Source organism: Toxoplasma gondii, chromosome X (genome assembly GCF_000006565.2).
Source record: "Toxoplasma gondii ME49 chromosome X, whole genome shotgun sequence".
Classification (NCBI taxonomy): Eukaryota; Apicomplexa; class Conoidasida; order Eucoccidiorida; family Sarcocystidae; genus Toxoplasma; species Toxoplasma gondii.
The window spans coordinates 743,744-770,986 of NC_031478.1; the positions used below are offsets into that span (position 1 = coordinate 743,744).

At 56.8% G+C, this 27,243-nt stretch overlaps 6 protein-coding genes across 6 annotated transcripts; 2 read left to right on the forward strand and 4 right to left on the reverse strand.

Annotated features, from left to right (window-relative positions):
• Window positions 1-349: 349 nt before the first annotated feature.
• On the reverse strand, window positions 350-7,149 carry AP2X1 (AP2 domain transcription factor AP2X-1). The gene is made up of 2 exons (XM_018780184.1): window positions 5,572-7,149; window positions 350-5,351 (listed from the first exon to the last, which is right to left on the reverse strand). The coding sequence occupies exons 1-2, from the start codon at window positions 5,660-5,662 to the stop codon at window positions 1,564-1,566; spliced, it is 3,879 nt and encodes a 1,292-aa protein (XP_018636079.1). The 5' UTR covers window positions 5,663-7,149; the 3' UTR covers window positions 350-1,563.
• Window positions 7,150-9,223: 2,074 nt separating this feature from the next.
• TGME49_227890 (hypothetical protein) lies at window positions 9,224-10,745 on the reverse strand (the record flags this gene model as incomplete). Its single annotated transcript, XM_002366371.1, has 1 exon — window positions 9,224-10,745. The coding sequence occupies exon 1, from the start codon at window positions 10,010-10,012 to the stop codon at window positions 9,224-9,226; it is 789 nt and encodes a 262-aa protein (XP_002366412.1). The 5' UTR covers window positions 10,013-10,745.
• A 1,592-nt stretch (window positions 10,746-12,337) lies between these two features.
• On the forward strand, window positions 12,338-13,461 carry TGME49_227880 (hypothetical protein; the record flags this gene model as incomplete). Its single annotated transcript, XM_018780183.1, has 2 exons — window positions 12,338-12,527; window positions 12,857-13,461. The coding sequence occupies 2 exons, from the start codon at window positions 12,338-12,340 to the stop codon at window positions 13,459-13,461; spliced, it is 795 nt and encodes a 264-aa protein (XP_018636078.1).
• A 633-nt stretch (window positions 13,462-14,094) lies between these two features.
• TGME49_227875 (hypothetical protein) lies at window positions 14,095-15,151 on the reverse strand (the record flags this gene model as incomplete). Its single annotated transcript, XM_018780182.1, has 2 exons — window positions 14,095-14,646; window positions 15,104-15,151. 2 exons carry the CDS (start codon window positions 15,149-15,151, stop codon window positions 14,095-14,097), a joined length of 600 nt encoding a protein of 199 aa, XP_018636077.1.
• Window positions 15,152-19,237: 4,086 nt separating this feature from the next.
• Window positions 19,238-20,700, reverse strand: TGME49_227870 (Tim10/DDP family zinc finger superfamily protein; the record flags this gene model as incomplete). Its single annotated transcript, XM_002366369.1, has 3 exons — window positions 19,238-19,316; window positions 19,719-19,822; window positions 20,572-20,700. 3 exons carry the CDS (start codon window positions 20,698-20,700, stop codon window positions 19,238-19,240), a joined length of 312 nt encoding a protein of 103 aa, XP_002366410.1.
• Window positions 20,701-21,478: 778 nt separating this feature from the next.
• Window positions 21,479-26,859, forward strand: TGME49_227860 (hypothetical protein). Its single transcript, XM_002366368.2, has 7 exons — window positions 21,479-22,444; window positions 23,200-23,363; window positions 24,038-24,132; window positions 24,646-24,746; window positions 25,188-25,415; window positions 25,797-25,852; window positions 26,274-26,859. The coding sequence occupies exons 1-7, from the start codon at window positions 22,424-22,426 to the stop codon at window positions 26,740-26,742; spliced, it is 1,134 nt and encodes a 377-aa protein (XP_002366409.1). The 5' UTR covers window positions 21,479-22,423; the 3' UTR covers window positions 26,743-26,859.
• Window positions 26,860-27,243: the final 384 nt, after the last annotated feature.

A 27,243-nucleotide genomic window follows, 5' to 3' on the forward strand; every position in this document is an offset into this window, starting at 1 on the left:
CTCGCAGTCCTCCGCGATGTACTTCCCTACCACAGGGTCGGCCTAATGCCCCATCATACCTGGAGATCGCATGGCTTCTGGCAGCTTGAGATCGAACGAACGAGAAGCGAAGTGTGTTTCAGAGCGGCGTTTAGTCGGGAAGTTAACGTATCGCTGAAACAAAGGCGCAACGCGAGTGTCGCGTCAGCAGTTGTAGTGTCAAACGCTCCCATTCGAGCAAGATGCACGCTGGTTTCCTGAGAACCTCCCGTTCTAGTCAGATCCCGATGCGAGGGCTGTGACGCCAAGCCAAGGTTGCTTGTGGCATGCCGTCCTTGTGGCGATCTGTGACTGTCTGGGCGTGTTTGGACAGTTAGAAAGGCGTTAGCAAACGGCTTGTCACGTATTGAGGAGTTTAATGTCAACACAGCAGAAAGGCAAATAAAAAGAAGCAGTGATTGATTTGAATGGACGCCTCAGAGGCTGCTTAAGCCGGCACGTTCGACGGCCGTCTGCATTCAGAGATTCGCCATTACACCACTTTCTGTTCACGCGTCGTGACAACTTCTGGCCACACCTCACGCAGTGTACGTGTAAAAACAGTTCTCTGATGGGGTTTGTAGATTCTCAGACTAGCCTCCCAGGCCTCGTCTCTGCCGGCTGCGTTCGTACAGTCGAGAAACCACATTTCCACCTTGTCCAACTTGCGTGTGCTTTTTCCCTCGCCTTTACCCTTCACCGATATTCACGAGCTGGAGTTCAATCTGTTCTCCAACACTGAAATGATCCAGTCCCCGGGAACGGTCGTGGCCTCTGCACCAAGTTTGCTCTCGGGGACAGAGAGGCGTCTGTGCACCCAGAGGTCTTGAGCTGGCATCGCCGAAAACAGAATCCCCCAACCTGCACCCCTTCACCACGCAGCGTGAACTCTGGCTGTTTGCCAAGTGTCTGTCGCTGCCCGTGCGACATAGCTGTCTATTTTCTGTGTTTCAGTAGCGTCGCCGTCCTTGTGAAACGCGCAACTGTGGCCCCGATCTGAAGCCCGGGATGAGACGGAGGAGACACTTGAGAGACAGAAGCCGATTTGTCGACCGCGCGCTCGACGAAGTGTGTACGTTTTTGTCTTTGCTTTGTGGGCTTTCCACATGTTAGCTGCTGCTTGGAAAGCCCATACGTTTGCACCACAGCGCATGCCGAGGAACTAAATGGGCCAACGGTGGCTGGGTCGGGCGTCACGCCCCGTCGGCGAGCGCAAGGAAACGTCAAAAGAGACCACCAGCTGATGGTCACCTATCTTTGCGGCACCTCAGGGTGCTTGTGCTAACTCCCCATCGCCTTGTCTAGACACCCCACGCCCTTCCCTCAATTCCCTCTGAAGCAAGCTTCCCGCGCCTCCACTGTCGCTGTTTTGGACACCGAAGACACTGATCGGGGCATGTCCTCACAACTTTGCGTCTCAGTCCTCTCTGCATTTCTCCGCATCGCTAAGCAGAGAACTCCAGTTCCAGCACCTGCACTGTCACAACTCAAGAGAACCCCCTCGACTGTCAAGAGACGCCAGGCAACCGCCTCGCCTGTTCTGGACTACCTCGCCCCGAAGCCCCCCAGGGTGGACGAAGCGACAGACGCTGCCCGTCCGGAAGGTGAAGAAGTTGACCGCGTGACGGCAACCACGGAGGACCCTCGTCCTCCACCGCGAGTTACCATGGTGGACTTGGCCGCCTCGAGAGACGCGCTTGCAGCGTCTCTCGCAGTTTCGCTTTTTCTCCCAGTCACTTTCTCAGGTGCCACCGAGGTCGCAGACGCGGCGCTCCGCCTCGTCCCGACCCCCTCGCAGGGCGCGGCCCCGGACTCCCCCGCAGGCAGAGTGCTCCTCGAAGAAGCGGGAGCAAACGAGGCGCCAGGAGAGGGCTGAAGGACCTCCGTTTTACTGCGCAAAACGGGCAGGGACTCAGACTTCTGCTGCGACTGCGGCGAGCGCGTTTGACTCGCGCCCGTGGTACCCGGGGCGCTCGGCGCCCCGGCAGCGGCAGCCGCCGCGGCTGCGGCCTCTGCCTCTCGGAGCCGGAGTTTCGCCTCGCGGGCCTGTTGGCGTCTCCACTGTTGCCGGAGGAGTTTTTGCTTCTTCTGTCGCTCTTTGTTCTCGAGTTGTCGCTTCAGCTCCGCCTCTTCCTCTGGGGTCAAGGGGCGCCCAGACGCAAGGGCGAGCTGCGCGGCGCTGAGGGACGAGGCCTTCTTGGAGCAGCCGCCCGGGGCCTTCGCAGGCGCCTTCCGGCCCGCGAGCAGCGGCGAAACCAGCAGCATCTGTCTGGCGACTTCTTGTCTCCTGTCCTCCTCATCCATCATGCGCTGTCCCTTGTGTTGCCATTTGAGCCACTCCGACGCATAGAAGTGAGCCTTCGCGTCTCCCAAAAATGCCACGCTGAACTTCTTCTGCAGCAGCTTCAGAGACCTTCTTCGAAGGCCTGGAACGCTCGGGTCCTCCGGCTTCTTCTCATCCCGCCCCCGCTCGCGCGCCTCCGCCGGCCGCTCGACGCCGTTCCGCTTCTCGCCTCGTTCTGCGGCGGGGGTCGGCTGCGCCTCCTCTTCCCACCGGAGACACGAAGCGATGTAGCAGTCCGCCTGGCTGTCCCAGTACAGCCGGGGGAGAAACGCGACGGGCTTCCCGGCGCTCTCAGCCGCTGCCGCTACCGCTGCTGTCGCCGCGAGGCTCCCTTGGATTCGATCTAAAGAAGAGGAGAAGGTCTGGAGTGTACAGGGATCTCTCCAGCGATAGATCGTCTCCGCGGGCGCGCCCGGAGCAACCTCTGCGCGGCCGTCGTCGCACCCCGAGGAGGCGCAGCTGCTGCGAGCACGAACAGCAGACGAGGGCCTGGAGACGGCAGAGGTCGGAAGCGCCTCACTCTTCTGCTCGCTCGCCGCGCCGTCCAGAGCGACCCTTCGCACCGAGTAGAGAAGCGCATTTGTCGCCACGGGGAGAAGGAGGCCGCGCCTGCCTGCAGCGCCCTGAAGAACGCTCTCGCCAAACGGCCGCTTTGTGCATGCGCAGTACAGCTGCAGGTACCGGCCTCGCGTCTCCTCTGACTCGACGGAGGTGCTCCAACCCAAAAGGTCGCGGGGCGGGCCGCCGGCCTCCGTGTGTCTCCCAGGAAGTCGCCGCGGGAGGAGACAGTAGCAGCAGCGAGGGACGAGGTGGGCCTTCGAAGCGGCGAAGGGCGCGAGCGAAGAACTCACGGTTCTTGTCGGTAGGTGCCAGTCGCAGTCGTCCGAGTCACTCGAGGAGAAACCCCGTTCCACTTGCGCTTCTTCTTCGAGGCCACTGTCTGCTGTGCGGCGCTTCGCCATCGAGGCTTGGAGGTCCGGTGCTCGCCCCCCACCCTCGCGTCTCTCAGGGCTCTCCTCGGGCGCAGAGTCGCCGACCACTCGGACTGGCGAGGCCGGTCGGACCCAGAGACTGTCCCACCGCGTTCGCTTCCTTGTATGCGCTAGCGGGCTGTCGTCGACGAACCAGGTGACGTCGAACCGTGGTCCGTCGGTCTCATCCCGCCTCCCGCGACTCCGGTCATCTCGTCGGCCTCGCTCTTCCTCCCAGCCTGCCGGTTTCCTGGCTTTGCCTTGAACACTCGCGCGGCCCCCGAGCGCCGCTCGAGACCCCCCAGAGCTGTCGGACGACGCATGCACCTTCTTCTTCTCCCCGCCAGGCCCGAACGCACCACTGGCCTCGCCCTCTGCGGGTGCGAGGACTCGCGAGTCCACGCCGGCGCCGCCCCAGCAAGCCGCGGCGACCGCGTCAATCCCTGGGAGGCCTTGCGCCGCCTGGCTACGGCCGCTCCCCAGGAAGGCCTTCTCCTTGCCTTTCTCGCCCGCGCATGCAGCGACGCTGTCCTCGTCGCGCGCAGGCGGGCCGCCCACAGGAGGAGCGGGGCCTCCAGGGACCTTGTGGGGGGACGCGGGCAGCGGCAGGCCTGCAGCAGCGCGAGCCCAGGAGAGTTCGCCTTTCTCCATCTCGTCGAGCGTTACCCCCGGCCAGTACTCGGCGAGAACGAAGGGCGGCGCCCCGCGGGCCTTCGCGGCGCCCTGGACCTGCCCCGCCTTCTTCTTGCCTGGGGCGCCAGGCCCAAGCGCCGCGGCGGAAGGCGAGACTGAAGCGAGCAGAGACCTCCCAGACAAACCTGCGAGCGGGGTCGCACTCGGCGGCGCCTTCGCGCCCACTCCCGGGAGCGCCGCAGCGCCGCTCGCCGCCCCCGCGCCCTTTCCGACCGCGGTCGCAGGCCCGCATGGAGACACTCCGCCCCGCCGTGTTGGGCTCGCGCTGCGGCTGCTCAAGCTGCTCCCCGGGCCGCCAAGAGGCGACACCGCGATGGCGGCCGGCCGGACCGGCTGGCGATGTCTGAGCGACCGACGAAGACTCAGCGCTCCAGACCCTGGGGCGCCGGATTCGGCGCGCGGCGCCTGTCCCGGCGGCGGAGAAAGAGGAGATCCTCCACCGGTCGAAGGGGAGCTGGAAGAAGCAGGCAGCGCGGGCAAAACATCTTGGGGAGGTGAACCGAGTGTGCCCTTCTCGGCAGGCTCCAGCGCTCCCGCATTCGCGGAGGGAGACGAGGCAGGGGGCGCGCCGCTGCCTGGTTTGTCTTCACCCTCTCTGCTGTGAGGCGATGGAGAGCACGTAGAGCTTCTCCTCGCACTTGAGGGCGACGGAGAAGCCGCGATGAGGTGTCGGTCGATCAGCGCGGTGTCTGGACGCCGGGCGCTCTCACGGCTCGGTTTCTTCGCCTTCGAGGCAGACCCGCCAGTCGCAGACTTCTCAGCATTCTCTCGCTCAGGACGCGCCTCCTCGCCAGCCACGCTTTCGGGGCTGGGACTGCCTTGGCTGTTGCCTGTCGAGACACCGAAGAACGTCTCGGGAGTCTCCACCCCACACGACCCCTCCATGGCTTGCTGCGGAGACGCGCTGCGCTCGCTGGCTCCAGGGACAGCTGTCTCCTCTCCCGCAGGCTTCAAGGTGCCTTGTTGCTCGACCGCCTGCGTCGCCCACCTCTCTGTCTCCTCGCCGCCTTCTTCTCCTTTGCCCTTCTTCGTTTTCCTCATCGCAGCCAGACCGTCGTCCACCTGCAAACGCTCCGCGCTCGACGCAGACGGCCCGCCCTCGACCGCGCTCGCCTCGACACGCTGGCCAGGGCCCTTCACTGGCGACGCGTCTGGCTCCGAGCGAGGACGAGAGAGCGACCGCCGAGGCAACGGCCGAGAGACCTGCTGACGCGGAAGACGGCAAGCCGAGACCTCGCGAGTCCATGCATGCAACGATCGCGGGGTCGTCACGCCACCGCGATCGTTGGGCGCGACGGAGGGACAGGCCGAAAGGGAGAGGCACGCTGAGATGGAGAGACAGGTCAACAAGAGCGAGAGAGACACACACACGCGGAGACGCAGGAACTTTGACGGGTCCCGGCTGAAGTGGAGAAGCGTTTTCGCCTCAAGCACGAACCGAGACGCTTGGCTCTCTCTGCCTGGAGAAGCAGACGAAATGTCGTCGCTCCGCGGTACACCTCGTTTCCGGAGCGGCCGATGAGGCGCCGTCAGACTGCGGTGTACAGACACCCGGCTCGAGCTTGCTGCCCCTCCGCTCTCTGGCGCGCGAGTTGTTCCTCAGAGACAACTCCCTCGGCTTTCTCTCTTGGCACATTCTTCCTCTCAGCCGCGCGCCATCCCTCGGCTCCAGCAAGCTTGGAAACAGCAGTTTCTCAGTTCTGGGAAGCCTGGCGCTCAGTTGCGAGTCCGTTCATGGAGCCTCGGAGTCTGTCTCACGCGGCTCGAGTGAAGAACTCGCAGTTGAAGAGAAATTCTGCAGAGACGTGGCTGAAAGGCCGGGATGTAGAAGCCGCGAGAGAATCTTCTTCTCGTGACGCAGATTCCGATGAGGGAGACTCAGTCCCAGTTGAAGAGAGTCGGATGGAGCAGTGCGTCTTTCCCTCTCGGTCTCCACACCCTTGCTTTGATCCGTTTGTCCATGAAACGGCCTCCCTCCACTGTGTACGCCCACTCTTGTTCGAGACTCGAGACGCCTTGCACCTTCGTGGAATCCCCGACCTTCGCCGAACCGCGCCGAGAAGCAGCAGAAAGGTGGAGAGAGACGGTCCTCGAGAAACGGCACCCCGGTTTCGCAGCGGACCTCCTTCGCGCCGGGGACGGGAAGAATCAACAGGCGAAGAGGACGGAATGGCCAGCAAAGCGAACAGGAAAAGAGGGTGTGTTTCGCTTCAGAGCCAACGCGGCAGGAAGGTCGGGAAGAGCAGAAGGCAAGTACGTCGGAACCTGCTTCGTCGTCTTAAAAGATCGCGAAGAGGAGGTAACGAGCTTCACAATCCACCGACCCAAGAGGCACAGGGCGATGTAAATCGTGGATCTGGGTCTGCGAGAGCTGTGTTGTTCACCCTGGACCAAGTCGGGTGTAAGTGCAGCTTGAGAGGCCACCGCGAGCGGTCGCTTTCCAAAAGAAGCACACAAGCGAACTGTGAGCGGCGTCACCTGTCAACTGCCCTTCTCTCACAGGCGAAATGGTGTCTGTTCCAGCGCGCGACGCAGGACGAAGCAGCACCAAAGAGCGGCGTTTCTCAGAGTCTCCACTCGCCTCTTCTTTTCCCCTCCAGAGCTCCCTCTCTGTGTCGCACTTTACTCCGCAGGCGACGTCGACGCTCGCGAGCAGCTTCTTCCAAGACGCGAACGCGAGAAGCCGAGTTTCCACGGAGAGGCAGCCGCGACGAGCAGAGAGGCTCTCAACGGCGAGAAAAACGACGCGCCCCGCCCGTCGAAGGTTCGCTGCAAAAAGTAAGCCTGGAACGCGGACGCGACGTGACCTCTCTCCTCTGTCGCGTCCCCTGTGACAGGCGCAGAGCTTCTCGCACACACGACAAGGAACGCCGCGGAAAAAGGAGAAGAGAACCGAATGGTAAAGGAAGCGAAAAGAAGGAAGCGGAAGAGAGGGAGAGAGAAGATCGCCCGGGATTTCGAAGAAAAGGACTTCCGCGACAGCTCAGTGGCCCCCCACCTCTGCGCCGCTCTGTGCACGGCACTAGCCGCGAGGAAGTTCTGGCGTTTCGCCGTCCAATGGAACGTTTTTCGCGCAGTCGTCGCAGCGTCGAATTGGAGAAGAGGCGCGAAGAAGCAGTGCGAAGCCGAAAAAAGCGCCGTTTTCCCGGTCGCGAATCACCGGAAACTGAGCTCAAGACACTCTCGCTCTCGGGGAAGCGCCCGCCAACTGCTGCGGCAGTCTTTCAGGTGTATTACAGGTTCACCTGCAGAGCACACACTGGCTCGAGGCGCTTTTCCGTCCCAGTTTCGGCGCCTTCCCCCTCTTTTTTCTCGAGTGAAATGCTCGTCGCCGACCATTTGACTTTGGTGATTTGCGCGTACTCGGTCCCCAGTTTAAATCAAGAGCTTTTTCGGCTTACAGCCGAAGGAGCTGCAGTCAGGAGCATGTCTCTCGATGGTATCTGGCAGGTCAGCACACAACACAGACAGACAGACAGGCACACACAGTACATGTATTTGCTTCTGGGTCTCCAGAGAAGCAAACCACGAATGCAGCAGGGTGTTGTAGTCGCTGAGGAAGGCAGAGGCGATTGCAAGTGAAGAAGGCGCTAAAGCAGACGTTTTCCAAGCGTCTTCTGAGCAAAGCGTCACAAACACGGACCCGGAAGAGAACTCGAGACAGAGACGTGGAGAAGCAGATACACCGAGTGGAAGAGAAGTCGCAAGTAGAGCGCAAGAGCGCGAGTTACCAGATGGAGAACAGAGAAGTCGTGGACTGCCAGAGGCTGTCTCAACCACTGTTCTTGGCTCTGTCGAACCGCAGGTCGCGTCATGCACCCTGGTTGTCTGATTGGCTCCGCATAGATGACGGTATTTGCATAAGGAAGTAGTTGAACAAAGCGAGGCTCAGAGTCTATCGACACACAAACTGCAACTCCGTCTGAGTGCTCAGATACGCGTGTAAGCGTCTCTGCATGTGAGCGTGTAATTCCTGGAGCATCACAAGAGCAGTGGTGGAGCTCGGAGCGAGCTCTGCGAAGAAGCGTCGGTCGCTTGTGTGTCTTCTGCGCGCTCGCTCTTCCTCCGAGTCGAGAGACGAATGACGCTCTCATCCCCTCTGAACCGTGAGAACGAAAGGCTCCTCAGAAGCGACAGTGGCCAGAGCCAGCACCCTCCCAGGCGTCGAAAGAACTCTGCGGAGTATTCAGATGCTCCTTCTGGGGAGAAGAGACACCACGAGTTTGTCTGCCCGCTTTGTGTGTGGATATTGTCTCCGTTAACCAGAACCAGAATCCTGTTCTACAAGAATAATAAGCAGTCATCTACGGCGACGGTAACGTTTGTGGGGGAGTGCAGCGCGATTCGCCTCACAGAATGCGAAACGCAAAGGAACTCAGAAAGTAGATAAGATGTCTTGTCGAACTCCCCTGTCTCTCAGTTCTTTTCTTCTCTTCTAATCGACTGTGCTGTCTCTTGTCTCTCTCCCTTTGCTTTTCTTTGTTCCTCTGAGGAAAACCGTGGAGAAAAACAAGAAAATGAGCAACGAGCCTCTTTGACTGATTCGACTGCCCGCGGAAATGACTCTGGTGTCTTTGAAGGTCGGAAGCAGACCGCCTTTCTCTTCTTCACAACTGCGCCTTTTAAAAGAGGCAAGCGACTTCGTCAAAAATCTACAAAGAGCTGACGTATCAACCGCACATCTGAGCGTCGACCAGAGAGCGGCGCGTTGCCACCGATGAACGACGATCACGAGCGACAGAAGACATGCATACATGCGTTTCGCTGTTCTCCCGGAGCGGAGGCAAGCCGACGGGTCTCCTATCTTCCTGTGTCAGAAAGGAGACAAGCCTCTCTCGGAGCGTATATCCTGGAAAAGATCTAGGAAAACTGATCCACCACACCAATTCCACACCAAAGAGAGACCAGAACGAAAAAACAACGGCTTCCCTCAAATCGTTCGCCAGGACCCTCCTCCTTATCTCAACCTCCCCTGTCCCTCTCTTCTTCCTGCCGTTCTTCTGATCTCTTGTCTTCTTCCCCACCCTCCTTCTCCGCTGCCCTTCCTTCTTTTGACCTGTACACCCCAGGCAGCCGCGTCCAGTTCTGCTGCGGCGCGACGAAGCGGACTTCGCTTCTCAGGCGAGCAGTCTTCCTCTCGGCCTGCACCCGAGTTTGAGGCGCACGCAGAATCGGATTTCTCGTGAAAATCTTTTCTTCACTCCTCGGCCTGGACGGTCTTGTCAACGAAGTTGAAGTACTTTTGTCGCAGCCAGTCGCTCCAGGCGACAGGCTGTACAGACACGGTGAAGAAGTCCTTGGTGGCTCGGTCGCGCGAGACGATGATTCGATAGTCTCTGAGAGAGCCGCATCTGTCGACCTTCCAGATTTCTTCTCGGAGGGTCTCTTCGTCTCTGTGGTTTTCTCGGCGCCAGCGTCGCAGCCTCTCGGTGACGGACGACGGCGAAGCAGCAGAGGCACCTGCCGGCGTCTCGGCGGCGGAGACGGCGCGCGCGCTCGCGTCTGCAGACGGAGAAGACGTCTGCGTCGCTGACGACGCTGCGAGAGGCGCGGCGCCGGAGAGCCTCACTCTTCGATCTCTCTCGGCGTCGAACTGAATCTCGCTCGCGACCAGCCGGCGCGGCTGTCTGCAGCGCTTCATCTCCAACACCTCCACATTTTGGATCTTGAACAGACTCTGACGAAACAGCGCCCGCTTGATGGTCCACTTGACTTGCTGCACGCGCTGTACGTACAGCCCAGCAGTCGGGAAAGAGGCGAGGTACGCCGGAACAGGCTCGAAGTCGCGGAAGCAGAAGGCGGGAGGGACGAGAGGCGCGAAGGTCGGGGAGGCTGCACCCTCGGTCGTGCCGCCAGGCTTCCCCTCTGCGGCCTGGAGTTCCACTGCCGCGGCGGCAGCCAGAGATGCAGAGCTCGAGGCGGCAGGCGAGGCGGGTGCGAAGGCGCTGGCCATCCACTCTGGAGAGCGGAAGGCTGGAAACTCCATGTTCGGCTTCTGTTGGAGCCTGCAGCCAAGCGGGGAAGTCCTGACGAGCTTGGCCCACAGAGAGGAGGAGGAGAAGGAGCTGAGCGGCTCTGAACAAAGAGCCTGACACACGCAGAGAAGGAGAGACAAGAAACGCAGCAGGGAGAGGAACGCCGAGAGAAATCGGACCTGCGGGCGCCGCAAGCAGCGAGCGTCGACGCAAAGACGGCAGAGAGGGAGGAAAGAAAGAGAAGAAGCCGAAGACGCGAGGGAGATACCCAATCGAGGATACGCAAAAAAGATGTTGAGACACAGAAACGTCCTCGCAGCGGAGCGCGGCGTCGTTGAAGAAGAAATCCAGAGAGTCTCGCTGTTCGAGGCAGCAGGCAAGAGTGAGCACACTCGCCGTTCGAAGCGTCCTTCCTGTCAGCGGGAGAAAGTGAAAAGAAAAGTAGAGAAGACCGACCTGGACGCGTCTGGCGTCTGCAGCTCTCGGCCAGTTGCCGCAGGCGACGGACGCACGATGAGAGTGGAGAGCGGCCGGAAAACTGAGGACAGTTGAACGAAACGCCTCCTTCTCCCGTCGGCCACCGGCTGTTTCGAACAGTCTTCTCCGCTTTTTCTGCGGAACAAGCTTCAGGTGTAGGTAGACCGAGTCCCGAAGAGCCGTTCTGTTTGTGGGTCTCTCTCGTCTTTTTTTTAGGTGTCAAACCGGGACGGTGTTTCGACAGAGAGGCGCCGAGACTCCGATTCCGCCTTTCAATTCGATCTGCGTCTCCAGTCACCTTGGTTGTCCGCGTTCTGCCCTCGTTTCCTCTCTCTCTCCGTGACGCGAGACAAAGAGAAAAGCCGCCTTTTGGACGGCGTTGCATGCACGCAGACTCGGGGCGCGGCGAGCGCCGTCTCGCGTTTTTTCGAGGCGAGAGAGAACTCCGGAGGTTTTCTTTCCGCTTCTCTTTCTCATCTCCTCTCTGTCTGTCTTCTCTCTTTCTCTCCATCTCCTCTTTCTGATTGGGATTTGTCTTCTTCGCTCTGCGCGGCGATGAGCAGCGCGCGAGGAGGACGGCGTCGGACTCCGGCTCTCGTGTATGTCCTCACTCGCTAGTCGTCACGCAAATGCAGGTATCTCCACTCTTGAACGAGAAGGCGAGGAAGAGAAAAAGAGGCGTCAGTGCAAAGGAAATACGGAGGAAGCGAAAGAAGCTCGGCGCCGACAGAGGCGAGTCGACCGGCGCGTGTGTGTACACAATTCTCCGACAGACAAATCGGTTTCTCTGGGCGTCTTCTCTGAGCCTTTTTTGATACGCAGCACGAATCTCAGTTGCTTCCACGTTCGCGGCTCGCGTGAGAGTTCGAATTTTGGCGCGAACTCTTCTTCCTGCGAACCGCATTTGTCTCTTCTTCGCCGGCTTGTCTTGTCCAGGAAGGCTTTACCGGCTGCTCTTCTCTCGCCTTCCTCTCTTCCACCAGAGACCTTTGCTCCGTCTCTCCTCTCTTCTTTCGTGCTCATCTGCTTGTTCTCCACTCTGTCCTCTGTCTCTTCTCGTTCTCCACTCTCTCTTTCTTCTCCTTTTCGCTCTCACCTTCTCTGCCTCCCATCATCTTGTGCGTTGCCTTTGCTGGCTGTCTTCGCATGTTCTTCTCGGGGCGCTTCAGCCTCGAGGGACGTCTTCTCTTTGCGTTCGGCATCCTTCGACTCTGCGACGGAGCCTGCTTCTGCTCTCGCCTCCGTACCAAGGTCGCGTTCCGCTTCTTTCGACTCTGCGCATGCGCCTTCACTTTCTCGTTCGCCGGTCGTTGCCATTGCCCTGCACAGGATCCGTTTCTTTCCCCTTCTTCTCCTTCTTTTTCATTCTCGCTCTTCCTCCCCTTCTCTCCCCTTTTCTGTTTCCTTCGTTCTCTTGCGCCTCTTCCTTTTTCTTTGTCTTCTTCCTTCCTGACTGTTCGACCGGAGTGCTCGTTTCTCGACCGACATGCCTCCTCTGCACTCTCTTTTCCAAGATGCATGCGGCGTCCCTCCTCCAAGAGAGCCGCCTCCTTGACCCCAAAGTGTGGAGGAACGACAGTTTTGTCTGTTGGCTGGCTCAAGTCCTTCGTTCGTGTGCCTCTCTGCTCTTTCGTAGCACTCTGGCGTTTCCTTCAGCGGTCAGCTTACCTCTCCTTTTCCGAGTCTAGGCGTACCTGGCGCGTTTCTCTACTCTCTTCCTTTGTCTCTTCGTCTGCTCCCTTTCCCCGTCTCGCCCCCGTCCGCTGTCGCCTGCCTCGCGTTCCCTTCGGTCCTTGTCTGTGGGTCCTTCTTCCTCCCCTCTGCTCCTTTCTCTCTTCCTCCTTTTCCCCGTCTTCTCTATGGAAGGAGGAAGCGCTCGCAGCGCCCTCTCTCCTGATGCGCCGGCGCAGGCAGTGGCTGCGCGCGAGGAGATTCCTTGTGGCGACGAAGCTGGGATCCACACACCCGACGGAGCGGCGTTGCTTGTCGCGGGCGCCCTGGGAAGCAATCGACCTGAAGGCGACCGAAGCCGCGCGCTTGCGACGAAGGGTGAGACAGCGAGGAAGGAGGCGCCAGGTCCCAGCCTGGAGAATGACCATACCGACGGCATGGTGGAGGCTGCACAGTCCTGCGAAGAAAGCGAAACGCGGTCTCCCTGGGACCTTGAGAAGACAGGAGGAAGCCTGCCGGTGGACGAAGGTCCGGACCGAGAAGCGAATGAGGATCATTACACGCATGTGCTCACCAAGCCTCTCTCAAGCATGCAAGGCGACTCCTCGCCCCGACTGTCTGTCTCCTCTCTTTTCCCTTCCTCTTCCGCTTCAGATTCTGTCCCTTCTTCGCTTTTTCCCTCCTCTTCCTCTTGGTCTTTTTTCCAGAAGCGAAACGCGCGAAGGTCTCTGTCGTTTGCGGCACCCGTCTTTCCGTCTGGCGACGACGAGGCCGCCAGTTCCGACTCGAGGCGCATCCCGTCTCCGCCTGCGTTCCCCGACGGAGATGTCGACTCGTCCGCCGCGCCGGCCGCGCCCCAGGCCGACGCTCGGCGTGCAGGTGGACGTACACCCGAGGGTCGCCGCCGCCTCGGCTCCTTGCCGGCGCGAGATCTGCTGCCGCGCGCGTCGGCGGCTCCGCTCTTTCCTGGCTCGTGGAGTTGCGTGGAGGCGACGTCGGTCTCGCCTTCTCGCGCTTCCTCGCAGTTGCTGTTCTCCGCGTTCTCCCTCGCGTCGCCTTCTCCCATCGTTGGAGACGACTGTCTCTCCGTTTCGCGGCGAGAAGGGGACGCCTCCGAGGCTTTGCTGACTTCTCCTGCCTTCGCGAGCGCAAGCCCAGAGACCGCCCACAGCGACAGAGGCGCCGCTCGCGGACTCGCGCCTGCGCCGACGGCGGACGCGGCGTCGCCTGGTGGAGTGGAGACAGGGGCGGCGAAGGTATCTCAGGAGGAGACGCAGAGGACTGTCTTTCCGAGCGACTTCGCTCTGAGTGAAGTGGACCTGCCCTCGCAACTGAGAGGGAACAGCGAGGACACTGGCAATGGAGAGACGCGAGGCCTTGCGCGGGAGTTTCCGCAGCACCCGGGGCGCATGCGCTGGCCGTCCCTCGCGCTCGGCGCTCCCCGCCGCCGCCGCGCCGGCTCGAGTGTGTGCCCTGGCGACGCGGGGAGAGACGCGGAGGCGGAAGGCGCTTCGCTTTCGCGCTGGATGTTCGTCCTCAGTGAGGCAGAGTGGCGCGCGAGAATGAAGGGCGCGTCTTGTCCGCTGCCGCCTTCCTTCCCGCCTGCAGACGCTCCCGCGTCTTGCGCCAAGAGAGAGACGCGAACGAGGGGGGAGAGTGCAGACAGAGGAGACAGTGGAGACACACGCGAGAGAAGAGAGGCAGAGGATAGAGGACAGACAAGAGCAAATGGAGGGAGAGAAGCGAGCGACAGTGAAGGGGAACCGAGAGCAGACGGAGAAGAACCGATTGAGAGAGGAGAGGAGGAGGACGCCCCGAGGATGGAGAAGACCTCCGAAGGCGAGAGAAGTTCGAGCGCGAGCGCGAAGCCGTTGCCAAGGGATGACCCAAGAGACGGGGAGGAAGCGACGTGTGAAGAAGCGCTCGCCGCGACCGAAGAGGAAGCTTACTGTCTTGCAGAGGCGCCTGCGACTTCGACTTGTTCTGCCGCGAGCACCCTGGAAGTCTGTCGGTCTCGCAGTGCGCCTGCGCCTGGGAAGGAAACGGCATTTGAGGAGGAGAAGCGGTGTCCGTCCTGCGAGAGGAGAAGACGCGAACTTCCCCTCGTTTCTGGGGTCCCGCCTTCCGGCTTCGCCGCCTGGCCGCTCTTCTCCACCGCGACGCTCGCATCGTCAGTCCAGATGATTGCCTGTCCGGCATCGATCTCGCCCGGTGCGCTGCCTTGGAAGCTGCATCTCTCCACGGCTGTCTTCATGTTCGTTCTCGAAGGCTCGGGAGTTCTGCAGGTCACTGAGGGCGAGACCGAGCGAGACTTTCCGTTTGAAACTCGCGCGGCGCTGTCCGTTCCGCCTCTCACGCCGTACCGCGTCCTCGCGGCCTCGGCCCAGCCGCTCCTCCTCCTGGTGTGCCATGCGCCTCCGCCTTCTGAAGACGCGGACGCCCCGCACGGTGCCACAGACTCGCAGCGCGCCACCGAAGCAGCGGACGAGCGAGGCAGCTAGACACAGAGCGAGGAGCGCAACAAAGAGACAGAGAGCAGGAGAAAAAGAGAGAGAAAAACAGGAGGAAAAGACAGGAGGAAAAGACAGGGAAAGAGAGAGATGGACAAAACGACTGATGAGAGGCAGAAAACGAGTACGAGTCCGATACAGAGGCAACTGGAGACAGAGGAACAACTAGCTATAGCGACGGATATATATATATATATATATATATATATATGTGTATATATATGTGTATATGTATGTATATACATATATCAATATATATAAATATAAATGTGTGGATACAGGGCAGGACTGGGTCTTTTTGGTAAGGGGAAAGCCTGCGTGCATGTTTGGAGGTGCGTGGCTGTAGACGTGTAGCTGTCTTCCTCGCTAGGGATTGATAGGAACTTTTTTTAGTGAGCAGGTGAGCATTCCGAAATGCGTAGAGTGCAGTTCGCTTTAACTCACACGGTTTTCTGCAGTTGCGGCTAGAGTGACGAAGAGTCTTGAACGCATGCTGTCGGCTGCGGTGCTGAAGCAGATTTTTGTGTCTGGGTGTAATCGTCAGTTTTTTCATGTCGACAACCACCCCGTTTCAGCTCAGAGTCGCGCAGGGGAGCCCGTTGGCGAGTCCCTGCTGAGCTGTTGAGCATCTCCTTTCTGGAAAACAGGGAAGCTTTTCCTTCTCCTGGAACTTCGGAATATCAATGGTTTGCTGTAGAACCACAGCACAGTGTGGTATTGACTCAGTTCAATCCCAGTCGCGGAGAAGAGACGCAGGTTGACTCTCCAGTGAGCGTGTGACTCGCCGGACTGCCGTCGCTCGACGGCCTCGCCTGCGCCGTCCGGTAGATCGACAGGACGCAGTCGCACTTTTAGAAACATCAGTTTCTCCCTCAAGAAAGAGAGGAAGGCAACGGGAGGGACGGCTCTTCAAGACTCGTGAATCACGAAAGCTAAAATTGTTTCCTTCTTCTGCACCTTCTCACAGAAGGCTCGGCATGTGCCGAACAGTCCTTCTCCCAGCAAAATCAACGCAACAGCGTCCCTGACGCCCCGGAACCTCGCGAGGCCCGGGATACTCACTGGCTTCTCGAAGAGTGCTTTTTCTGGGGGTTGTGCTCGTCCGACCGGTCTCGTTTTCTCCTCTCTCTTTCGTTTCTTCCGGCCTTCTTTGTCGTTTTTTCGTTGGAGGTGCATACCGAGGTCCCCTCCGGCAAAAACGCACGTGACCCTTCCACCTCTCGCACTCATCCACCCTTGCCTCCACAGAGCGAATGCGGGGCGAGGAACGCCCAAGAGAAAAGCCACAAAGCAACTGCAAGATGAACTCCACTGGAGGCAGACTTCACTGCGTACCTGAATGGTACTTTCCAGCACACTGTGCGGTGTGAAAAGTAATTCTGCTTCTCTGACCAGGCACTTGCATGTCCGCAGTATTCTCACAGGCTGCGCCACCAGGTGTGCCCCGCAGAAATACACTCGGCAAACAACCACTCAACCATTCAGTTCTCCACATATATATATATATATGTATATATATGTATATGTATATACAAGGGCATACGAGCTCATATATATATATATATATATTTGGGGGTTTTCGCGTCCCGATTGTGCGTCTTGGAGTTCCGAGTGGCTGTTAGTGCGTTGCGTGCGGAGTCTACGCATGCCTTCTGGTTGTGTTGGGAATGCCGCTGAACCAGATATTTCATTATTAGCTTTTTTACAAGGCAGTTTATTTAAGAAATACATCTAATTAAACAGAATTGTTTTAATGTTCAGAAAAGCATAAATAATGATATTGAGCGCCGCCCCTGCTGAGGCTGCTGTGCCAGCATACCGCAGAATCTGAGGCGTCTCAGAACTCCGCAGTCGTCACCAGCACTGGCGAGAGCCACCCCAAACTCCATCAGCAGAAAGAACGACAGGCCGACGCGCATGCGAACCCCCGCCTCTCTTTCCTTCCCGGACTCACACTGCAGCATGCGTCGGCGACACAGCTGCCGGGCGGCGGCGTTCGACCAAAAGCCGCAGAAGTCTGAGTGGGGTGCACAGGGAGTGGACAACACAATGAAGCACGATAACAGGTTCGACTGCGAACGCCGAAGGAGCGTCAGCCGTTGTCAGGGCTGGGAACGACGAAAAGGAGGAAATGCACGGTCGCATGTCGTCCTCCGCGTTCTGAGGATTTGTGCGTTTTTCAAATCCTCGTGGCAGGGTCATAGCACGCCGAGGTTCGCGAGAACGGAGTGTGTACAGAGATGGGGATCGGTGAGAGTCGAGGCAATCATGCGTAGGTGACGGCGTCTTGAGTTTTTAAACGGTTCGTCGAAGCACCGAGCTTCCTTGGTTCTTGCAGTGACGAAGGGAACAGATCTAGGCGACGACGGTGGCACAGCCAAACGTGTGACAGGGATTCGATGACGGGTCTCTCGCGGTGGCCGACTCCGAAATGCAAAGGGTATCGCTAGAGTGGCGCGCAGGGATGGACACAGAGAAGCAGCTAAACACAGAGGCTGACACCGACAGAGCGAGAGAGACAGAGAAGCAGGTGGACATAGAGACAGAGAAGAGTGCGGTGACGCGAGGGAAAGAGGGACGTTTGACGAGACGAAGGGTGGGGAATCTTCAGAAAGAAACAGGCAGGTGTGTCACGGTAAAGGAAGAACAAGAGAGAACTTGAGAAAGGGAGAGACACGTAGCAGATATAACAGAGGAAGTCCGCCATCACGGGAAGACACTGAGAGCGACCTGGAAGGCATCTCCTCGCGACGGCGCTTTGGATGGAGTACCCGAGCACATGGGAGAAAAAACGAGCAGAAGGCGCATGCGCCCATAGATGGGGCATTCACTCTGCGCGAAATGTTCCGTTTTCGAGGCGAGGAACGCCAGCGAAAAAAGTCGAGAAAGATGCGCCCGCGAGGTGTGTGGACGGAGAGTGGCAGGCTTCCTGTGCAGTTTCTCCGCTTCCTGTTTTCACGAAAAACTGAACTTCGCTTCCGTTTCTGACACTCGCCTCGACGCCCTTTCAGCCACCAGTCAACGAATCTTCTCCAAGATTCAGGCCGAAAAAGACATGTTACCACATGTATGCCCAGATATATTATATATATATACATATATATAACTCTGTGAGTGTGTATTGAACTACAAATATATATATATATATATATGTATATGTCTGTATGCATGCGTCTGTATGTATGTATGTGGGAAAGAGACCCGTATATGCATGTGTATGCGTATGTGAATATGCGTGCATGCCGAGAGCACACTGGTTATTCCCTCTTGTGTGTGTCTCTGTGCAAGGAGCTGAGACACCCTGTTGGATTTCTTTCTTTCTTCTCGGTTTCTGCTGCCTGTCGTTCGCTCGATCACCGCCGCATGCGGCGATGGAGAAAATCCACTCCGTTTCCAAAAAAACGGAGGCCTCGCGAAAGAGAAAGGGGAAAGAGGAATGCGAGAGAAAAGAGTATTGAGTGTCTCTACTTCTAACGCGAGTCATCCTCGGTATCCTGTAGGACTGGCAATGAGCCATGCAACTTCAGCACAGCGTTTCTATCCATCGTAGATGAGAGAGAGAAAAAAGGCCGATCTCAGCCATGTATGGACTACCCTTGCCCACCCATGCAACTCCGTCGATGCGAGCTGCTGCGTTCTACATTCAAATAAGACAAAGGCATCAAACTGTATGAATCATGTCGACGACTCAAGCCAACGCGCCTGTGTTCGAGACGCTTGTGCTTATACGCAGGCGCAGATGCATGCACAGACCTCTCGGTTGCGTGCGTTGTTTTTCGCAGGAAAGGAAAAGGAAAGGCCTAAAGAAGAGAGAGGGGAGTGAAGAAAGGTCGCCATCGAAAGAGAAGGCATAACAAGAGAGTGGAGAGAGACCAGATAGGAGAGCGGGAGAGGAATGGAGAACGAAGGGAGAGAAAGAAGAGATACAAAGAAGAGACAAGAGACAGAGGAATCGACAGGGAGCGAGCGAAAGCGAAAAAGGTAAACCGAATGAAAGAGACAAGATGGGGGACAGGAAACAGAGAGATGTGAAGGCGCCCCCGTTCCACAGAATTCGGAACTTTGCAGAGAAGTGGATTAGTCACGAAGACAGCAGGACACACTAAAGTCTCTCTTTGTTCGGCGAAACGACACAAAAAGAACGTCAGGAAAAGGAGACAACGAAAAGACAAGGAAAGACCTCTCTGCCAGGCCTCGTGTACGCGTCTCCGCTGCTGTATGCATGCACGTTCCTGCCCTGTGCCCAATCTCTCTCTCTCCAGGCTTTGCCCACAAAATCTTTTCATTCCTCTCTTTCACTCCATTCCTCCCGCAATGTCTCTCCGTGTTCGCTTCTCTCCTCCAGTCTCGTCGTATCCTTTCCTTCTTCTCATTCTTGTCTCTTCCATCCCCCTTTCGGCCGTCTGTAGCCGTCCTTTCTCTCTCCTCGCTTCCGCTGCCTTCCTGCTTCCTTTTCAGCTTCTTTCGACACCCGCTGCTTCGGTGCCCCAACCGTTACGTCCTTTGCGTCTTTCTCTCGCTCGGGCAAGGCGCATGCAGTTAGATTTAACTTCCACGCTCTGCCGGGCGCTCGCGACGTTACAAGCCTGTTCCCGACGGCGGAAAGTTCTGCCGCATTTCCACGGTCGCTTGGTGCACAATCTCGTTCGCCTCGTACCTGAAGAAGGGGCAGACAGAGGAAGGAGACAATAGACAGAGAGAGAGCCGAGCAGAGACAATCGATAAAAAAAGAGTGCAGCAGAAGAGACGAAACAGCGACAGAGGGTGGACACAGATGCGAGAGAGAGGAGATACCGTAGAGAGAGAGGAGATACCGTAGCGAGAGAGGAGATACCGTAGAGAGAGAGGAGATACCGTACAGAGAGAGAAGATACCGTCGAGAGGCGGGGAAGCCGAGAGCGACGGTGAAAACGAGGCGCGGACAGCGAGGAAAGAGAACCAGAGAACAGGGAAGGAGGACCGACGAGGACGACGCGACATGCAGAGACATAATTAAAAGCAGAGAAATGATGAGAAGCCAGAGAAAAGCGAAGACGAGAAAGCGAGACACAGGACTCACATTCTGTCCATGCATTTCGCGAGGCAGACATGGTCGCTCTTCGAGAGTTCGCTGTAGAATTTGTTAGAGGGGAAACATTTCTTGAAACATGTTTTGTGAACTTGCTGCAGAAACAATGTAGACAGAGAAACCTGAGATTTTATGAAAACTCCCGAAGCCACAAGTCTTTCGACCCAATCCTTCTGTCGCACTCTCCGCGAGCGCGGAACTGTCTGTACACCTCCCGGGCCTTCCACCATTCTCAGTCTGCGTTTCGCCGGCGGACCAGCCTACGAAAGAAACTTCTCGATGAGATCTGGAATGCCGTTTCCAGTCAACAGAGTGCGACTGCGTTGGCCGACATGGCGAAGATGAAACTTGTTTCTCAAAAGAGTGGAGCTCCCGGGGCAAGAGTAACACTGAAAAATGACCTTCAGAAGAATCCGACTAACGTCAAGGTTTAACAGTGCGTCGCGTTTGAGGAGCGCCTCTTCTCTTGAAGGTAAAAGGATGCTCCAAGACTTCGACCAGGTTGAAGAACCTTTTACTGGGAAGGGGGGTGAAAGACAACCTCCCAACTCTGCCTCCCTTCCACCATCCTGCTGTTCTCTTCAGTCTTTTCTGTGTCTATTACCTTGCCCTTCTGATCTCATTTCCGCGCTTTCTCCTTCGGTATCTCCGCCACCATTCCTCTCGACGAATCGGCAAAAACCGAGAGTTCACCACTCTCTCTGACGTCGCCCATCCTAGTTCCTTTTGCTCTTTCTCCTGCCTTCTCCCCACCCCCGTTGTCTCCTTTCCCTCCTCTCTCTCCTTCTCCGCTTCTGCGTCCCCTTCCTTCTTTCTTTTCTCTTCTTCCTTCTCGTTTTCTTGCCTGGTTCAGAGCCTGGATGAGGAGGAGTTTGACGAGTTGCTGCGCCTCGACGCCGCTGTCGCCCTGCCCGGAGAAGCCACTGGCTCCCTCGCCGCTGGAGAGCGACGAGTTCTCGCTACTGCCGAACATGGGGAAAAAGGAGGAAAGGGAAAGACGGAGATGAAAAGCTACAACGAACAGAGAGACTCGACGACGGGTGGAAAACGGCGCCGAGCGGTCTCGCGGGGGCAGGCTTGCGACACCGAGTCGGGAGAGGACCAGGAACGCAGGTGGAATGGAGAAGCGAGAAACAAAGAGAGTCCGAAGGAGCAAGAAGAGCGTCTGATTCTTGTTGAGAGCAGCGAGGAGCGTTTATTTGGGGAGAAGGAAGCGGCAGAAAAGCAGGGACTGCGAGCGGCAAGTTCGGCGTACAGATGCCGCAGAGATGCCTCAGGAGACTCGAGAGGAGCAAGCGGAAGAGGGTGAAATCTCGCGGTCGGCTGTCGTTCTCTGCAGAAAAAATCTGGCAACTGCGAACGACGCGAAGGCGGGAGCCAAGTGACGGGGAAGCAGACGCCGGATAAGTAGAGCTCTTCGACGCTCTCGGGTGTACGGACACTGGAGTTGATCGCGAAGCGAAGAAGAGAAGCGAGGTCGGAAACACAGGAAAAAAGGAGATTCAAATTGCTCAGAAAGTCGCTCGACCTTACGAAGCACACTCGCGCATGCAGCGTCGGTTTTGCGGGGCGAGAAAATTTCGCGACCGCGTCGTCGGAGGGCAGCATGCGAGCGCGCCCTCTCGTAGGGGGGAGAGAGGCTCTTCGCTTTTCGGTGGAAACAGATGGACAGTTGTGACCCAGAAAGACGACAACATACGCGTTTCAGAGGTCGAGTTTGATGAGTTTCTCTTTCGCTGCCTTTGCTGCATTTGGAGAACTTTTTCCTCCGCGAGACTCCTCGAACGAGCAACTAACCACCACGCACAGCGCGAGAACGCTGCGAGACACACCGGTGGCTGAAGGGCGCCTTCTTTGCGCGAGGAAAGCACAGGGAACAAGTTAATTCCTATTGTGTTTTCATCTCTGCTTGCACTTGCCTCTCTGTGTTTCTCGTTCTTCCATTCGCCTGCCTTTCTACCGCTTGAAAGTCTTTTCCGACATCCACGTCTCGTTCCTGTTCTTCTGTCCTCTCTTCAGCGAAAGCGCCTCTCTCGCAGTGACGACCCTGCATCTTTCTTCCCCGGCCTCCTCCCGATCTCCTTTCTCGAGTTTGCCTTCTTCCTTGCGTTTTTCTCCTCCCTTTCTTCACTTTTCCTTCTTGCTTCTCTTCTGTCCTCCACTTTCCTCGCGGAAATCGCCGGCCTCTCCATCCTGCTTCGGCTGGTTCGCGACGCGCCCTCGACTTCCTCCGCCCTCTCCACCTGCTTCCTTGTAGCTCGGGAAGAAGAGAACAAAGGAGACAAAGCTGAGAGTTAGAGGAGACGAAGGAACGCAGCGTGATAGATCCACAGTCGCACTTCCTTCTCTTGGGCGGAGGTAGCAGACAGCGAGCGGAGCGGAGCCAGTACGTCGAGCAGAATAGAGGATTGAAGGCTCTTCCTTTGCCTCACAAACGAGCGAGGGAGAAGCCGAGCAAGCAGCGACAGGGAGAGCTGCGTCGCATGTGCGTATTCTGTCTTGGCGCGCTCGGCTGAGGCGCGCACCTCGGGTGTACGTACACCTCGCGACGTCTCCGAGTCCGCGCGGTCTTGCCCCTGTCCTCGACGACGAAGGAGGACTGTCTGAAAGACGCGCCTCTGGATCTCCTTTCTCGTCGATTCCTGGAGAGCAGTCGCCTCCCGTGGTTCCGAAACAGACAGTCGAGAAGTCCGACAATGGGGAAGGGCGCCGTTCATGTAAGCTCCTGTCGACGCCCAACGCGTCCAGCGCGCGCGCAACTGGCTCTCCATGCTCGTGTCTCCCGCGCGTCTCAAGTGTGTGTGTCTAGAAAGGTAGCGCCGACTGTGTGCATGCGCAATTCAATACTCTCGAAGCTCTCTTCAGCAGTCCCTGAAGGCTGTGGTGTGACAGCGCTCACGAAAAACTTGAGTCTCTGCATCTCTTAACCGAATTCTGGAACTCTCTGGACCCTGGACACTCCACAGTCTCGGTGCTGGCCTTCGAGATCCTGTTCGGAATCGCGAGTCGCAGGTTGTTTATCCGTAACTCTCCGATTTCTGTACAAGGATATGGCCTCGTTTCGCCTCTGCCTCCCTCCTCGAGACCGACATAGACACCCCCGTCTCAGGTCTCTGCGAATGCCACAGTGCACCTCCACACTCGCTTCGTACATGGTCGCATGGGAGGAACTCGTAGAACGAAGACTGTCAAGCTCCCTCTCGAGATCTCCCCTCTTTTGCAAGTCGCCATCTGCGCAGACGCCTCCCGTTATTTCTTCTCTTTCGCTGCTCCTCTCCTGTAGAGAGCGTTGTCTCCCTACTCCTGCTCGTCAGCCTGAGGCACTGCCTTTCTGTCTCCGCTGCCGTCGTGTCTGCGTTTCTCGGTCAGGACTGCGGCTACGTAAAGAGACTCCCCTGTGCTGCTTTTTTTGGTGGGCGCGCTGCCTGTGAATACGGCGCTGCGAACGCGGTTTCTTTTCTCTGTTTCGCAGTACACAGGGACGAACTTCCGACGCGTCCAGAGGCTGGACATCGTCGACCGCATGCGCGCACTGGTGGCGCAGGGCCTCGTCGACGCGCCTCTCTGGCTGAGCGCCGCGGAACGAGCGCCGCCGATGGAGCTTTCGAACCTCAAGTTGATGGACAGAAAGGTTCAGTAAGGAAAAGCCGAGACGAAAACCGCGAGAAAACGAGAAGACAAGACGCGAGGAACAGGGACTGACCCGCAGAGCAGTGGTGGAGAGGCGACTCACGCGGTCTGTGTGTGTATGCGTCGAGGCTCCAGTACGAAGAAGCAGAGATTTTATCAGAAGGGAGAAACAGAACGGAGAGGAAGTACAGACGCTCCAGACGAATTGGTGGAGCGAGGCGTCGGAACATGCCGCTCTACCGAGAAGAAGGAGATGGGTGTTCGGACGGCTCAAGAAGGAGAGAAGACCGTGCAGAACTCATGCAGCATGCAGATGCGTAGAGACAGGATGAGAAGAAGAGACACGAGAAAGAGGAGAGGGAAACGAAGAAGGAGGCAGGCGAAGGCAGCGATGACGTCGGAGCCAATACAAGGAAGAGTTCAGTTCTTAAAGCTTTCGAAAGACTTCCGCTGTCTCGAGGGACGTCGCCTTACTCACAAACTCCAAAGTGGTTCTCGCGCGGGATCCAGTTCGTCTTCGACTGTTGGGCGGAGCTCACTTGATTTTGCGAGCGGGAGAGAGAGATGATGAAGAGTCTCTCCCGGTTTTCTCTTGTCTTTGTTTTTGGGGGCAAATATGTCTTTCGTTCTTGTGTCACTCTCCCCATCGAACCTTTGCCTTTTGTCTGCATTTTCTCCAGCAACAAGTACCTCTCCCTGACCCAGGCAGTGCTGAAGAAGTATCCGAACATGCGCTTTCAAGACTGCTACGTCGACGGCAACGATTGGAGCAAGGGTGAGGAAGAAAGAGACACCACAGAAGATGAGAGAATTCGCAAACAAGAAAAGGCAGAACAAGGAGCCACTGGGACGGAGAGACAGGCGAATAGAGGAGTAGAAGACCAGACGAGATACACGGCAGTTCGGGGAAGAAGAGGAAGAAGAAGTCTGCTCTCCTTTCTTTCCTCTTCGTTCGTCGCGAGCTGCGTCGCGTCCCTTCGGTGCGCGCCTCTGTTCGCTCACTTGCGCTTTTTGCTCGGTCTTTCTTCCGTTTACTCGAAATGTGTGTTTCGTCACTTTTTTCCTTTTTGTTCCCTTGCCTTTGCTTTCTTCTCTCTATTTGCCTTGTTTCTTCGCTGTCCTTTGCCGCCCTTTGATTGCTTTCCTTGCTCCATTTCTTCGTCCTTTCCTTTTACTTCTCTAGCTTTTATTTCTCCTGCTTCTTTTTTGCTCGTTTCGTCCTCTTTTTCTTGGTGCGCCTTTATACGCTCTGTCTTCTCTCGCCTCGTTCTTCGTTTTGCTGTTTTAGGCAACGACTCCTACCGCGCAGATCACCCTGTCATGCAGTTTGTGGCCTTGCAGCTGCGCCTGATGAATTTGGGCCTGGACAGACATGCGGCCTTTCGAGAGGTCCGTCTCGCGAAGAACGAAACGCCCATCTTTTTCAGCAGATGCACAGATCTAAAAATGCATCTGTTTTCATCTTTCGACTCGCGGTCCATCGCTTTATGTGAATCCACCGAAAGTGTCAGTCAGTCTGTGTGATGTGTGTGCGTCTTTCTATCTCTCTCTGTCATTTAGCTGTTCTCTCTCTGCGAAGTGACCGGTTAAGCTTCCCGCGCCGAAGCTGCTGCGTCCTTCTCTCTTCTCTCTCTGTCTTCGTCTCTTCGTCTTCTCTGCCTCCCTCGGTTTCGCTCTCTCCTCTGGCTCTGTCTTCGTCTCTCTCTCCGCTGTCTTCCTTCTCTCCCCCGTCCTGTGCTCCTCCCTCCGCTCTGTGCGTCCGTGGTTTCTTCTGCTTCGCCTCTGCCTCATCGGCTGCCCGCCTCGTCGCTTCCTCGGCTGCTCCTGCAGGCGGAGCAAGCGTTTTACGCTCGACGCATGCAGCTGGAAAAACAGCAGAAGCTGAACATGGCCGCCGCAGTCGTCGCCGCCGCCGCTCGCGACCCCTCGGCCTTCGCGCGGCGGCCCGGGAGCAGAGGCCAAGGTGGATCTGTTCCCTCCAGCAGTCTCCCCAGACTCACAGCTATGGGACTGGGCGACGTCCAGCCTCTCTTCACTTCTGGACAAGCTTACTGGCAGGTGCGCAGAAAAACGTGCGTCCTCAAAAATCCTAAAATACTTCTTTTTATGTACAAATATATACATATACATATACATATATATATATATATATATACACATATATATATATATATATGTATTTATATTATATTTATATGTATATTTATGAGTATATGTATATATGTAAAGAAATATATATGCATATGTATAATGCCTCTGTCTGTTTCCAAATGACATGCAATTCAGATGTATGCGGATGCACAGCGTGTACACGTATGTGTGTGTAAAGCATATATATACAAATGTTTATAAATATACATGTTTATGTATCTTTCTAGCAGCATCCAAGACGAGTGTTAAACATATACACATGTGGAGACTGTCTCTTGATCTGTGCAGTTTGAAATAGCGAAAAGTCAAGCAAATCACCTCCTTCGCATTCGCAGCGTGCTCAGGTGAGAGAACGAGAAGGGTGCCTTTTGCAGCTGCGTGCCTTTTTGAGAGATCTTTTCTCGTTTCCTTTTCCCTATTGCGTTCTTCCTTTTCACTCACAGCGCTGCGAGGACCTTTGTGCCGTTGTCTGTCTATCTCCTCTATCTGTCTGTCTCTACGACCCTTGTGTGACTATCACCTTTCCTTCCCTGGGCGCAGCTTTCTTGCGCCTCCTCTCTCTGTCACTCTCTCCAAACCCAGGGCCTGTCCGAGGTGGAAATGCATCTTTCTCGAGCTTGTCTCGCGCATCTGCTCCTTGTCTTTGTCATTTTCCGCCCAACACTCCGGACCTTGCGCTCGATAAATGAATGCCTCTCTCCGATTCGTTTTCCCCTTTCCTCACCATTGCTTCTTCCTCCCTTTCTCCTCCTTACTGCCTCGCAGGCGTATGAAAGCTCAAGCAGAAGCCGCTGCTCAACAGGAAGCCGAAAGTCCTTCCTCTTCTCCTCCGCCTTCCCCTTCTTCTCCTTCTGCTGCTGCTTCGCCGTCTCCTCGGCCTTCACGACGGGGAGCAAATGGCTTGCAGTCTTTGCGGCAGCGTGCATTTTCTCTTTCAGAGCGACAGCGTCGCGCCTCTCTCCTGGGCCAGCGCTCGCAGGCTGAAGAGGCTTCACCGCTCTCTTCTCTCGCGGCTCGTTCTTCAGTTTCTTCGACAGCCTCTGGAGGCGACCAGCGAGACAGCGAAGGCAGCGCCGAAAGGGGGAGAGAACTGTCAGAGCGGGCAAGCCTTTCCGGGGAAGAGGAAGAGTTGGAAGAGGGGGAGTACCTCGCAGAGCCCATAGACGAGGAGGCGATGATGAGATGGTTTGACGCAGGAGAGGAAGAGTTCGATGGGGACGAAGATCGCGACTAGTCCAGAGTGAATGAATTGAACTTCTAGAGTCTCGACAGATTCCTGGGAGCTCCGTTCTGCGCGTATTCATCCGGCCCGCCTAAACGACTGTACAACTCTTTGATAGAGACACCTGCGTCGTCTCGCGCTTTCTCTTCTGCAAGATACTCGTCCTTGCACCCCGGAGAAAAATCTCTCCAGGGGCAACTGCCCCCCAGCCTATCATGCACTCATCTATTTAAATGTCCATATACACGCACATATATATGCATATAAATATATATATATATATATTCCTCCAGTATGCACCGCTCCTCTGTCTATTAACATGCATTTCTATCCACCCTGATACATTAACTGTGCCTGAACGTAAAACAGGATTCTGCATGCATCGCATCTTCTGCGTACGCTCCTGTGCACTCGCGAAACTCTTTTCCGTCCAGATGGACTTGTATAGTTTTCTCTATCTAAATATATAGATCTCCATATAAACCTATGTAGGTATAGGCATATCTCCATATA

Coding starts and splice junctions, on each gene's coding strand:
- AP2X1 (XM_018780184.1), bottom strand. CDS start 5,662: ATGTGCCAAGAGAGAAAGCCGAGGGAGTTGTCTCTGAGGAACAACTCG. Junction 5,352..5,571: donor CAAGCTCGAGCCGGGTGTCT/GTACACCGCAGT, acceptor TCTCCATCTCAG/CGTGCCTCTCCCTTTCGGCC.
- TGME49_227860 (XM_002366368.2), top strand. CDS start 22,424: ATGGGGAAGGGCGCCGTTCAT. Junction 24,747..25,187: donor GACATGCGGCCTTTCGAGAG/GTCCGTCTCGCG, acceptor CTGCTCCTGCAG/GCGGAGCAAGCGTTTTACGC. Junction 25,853..26,273: donor CGCATTCGCAGCGTGCTCAG/GTGAGAGAACGA, acceptor ACTGCCTCGCAG/GCGTATGAAAGCTCAAGCAG.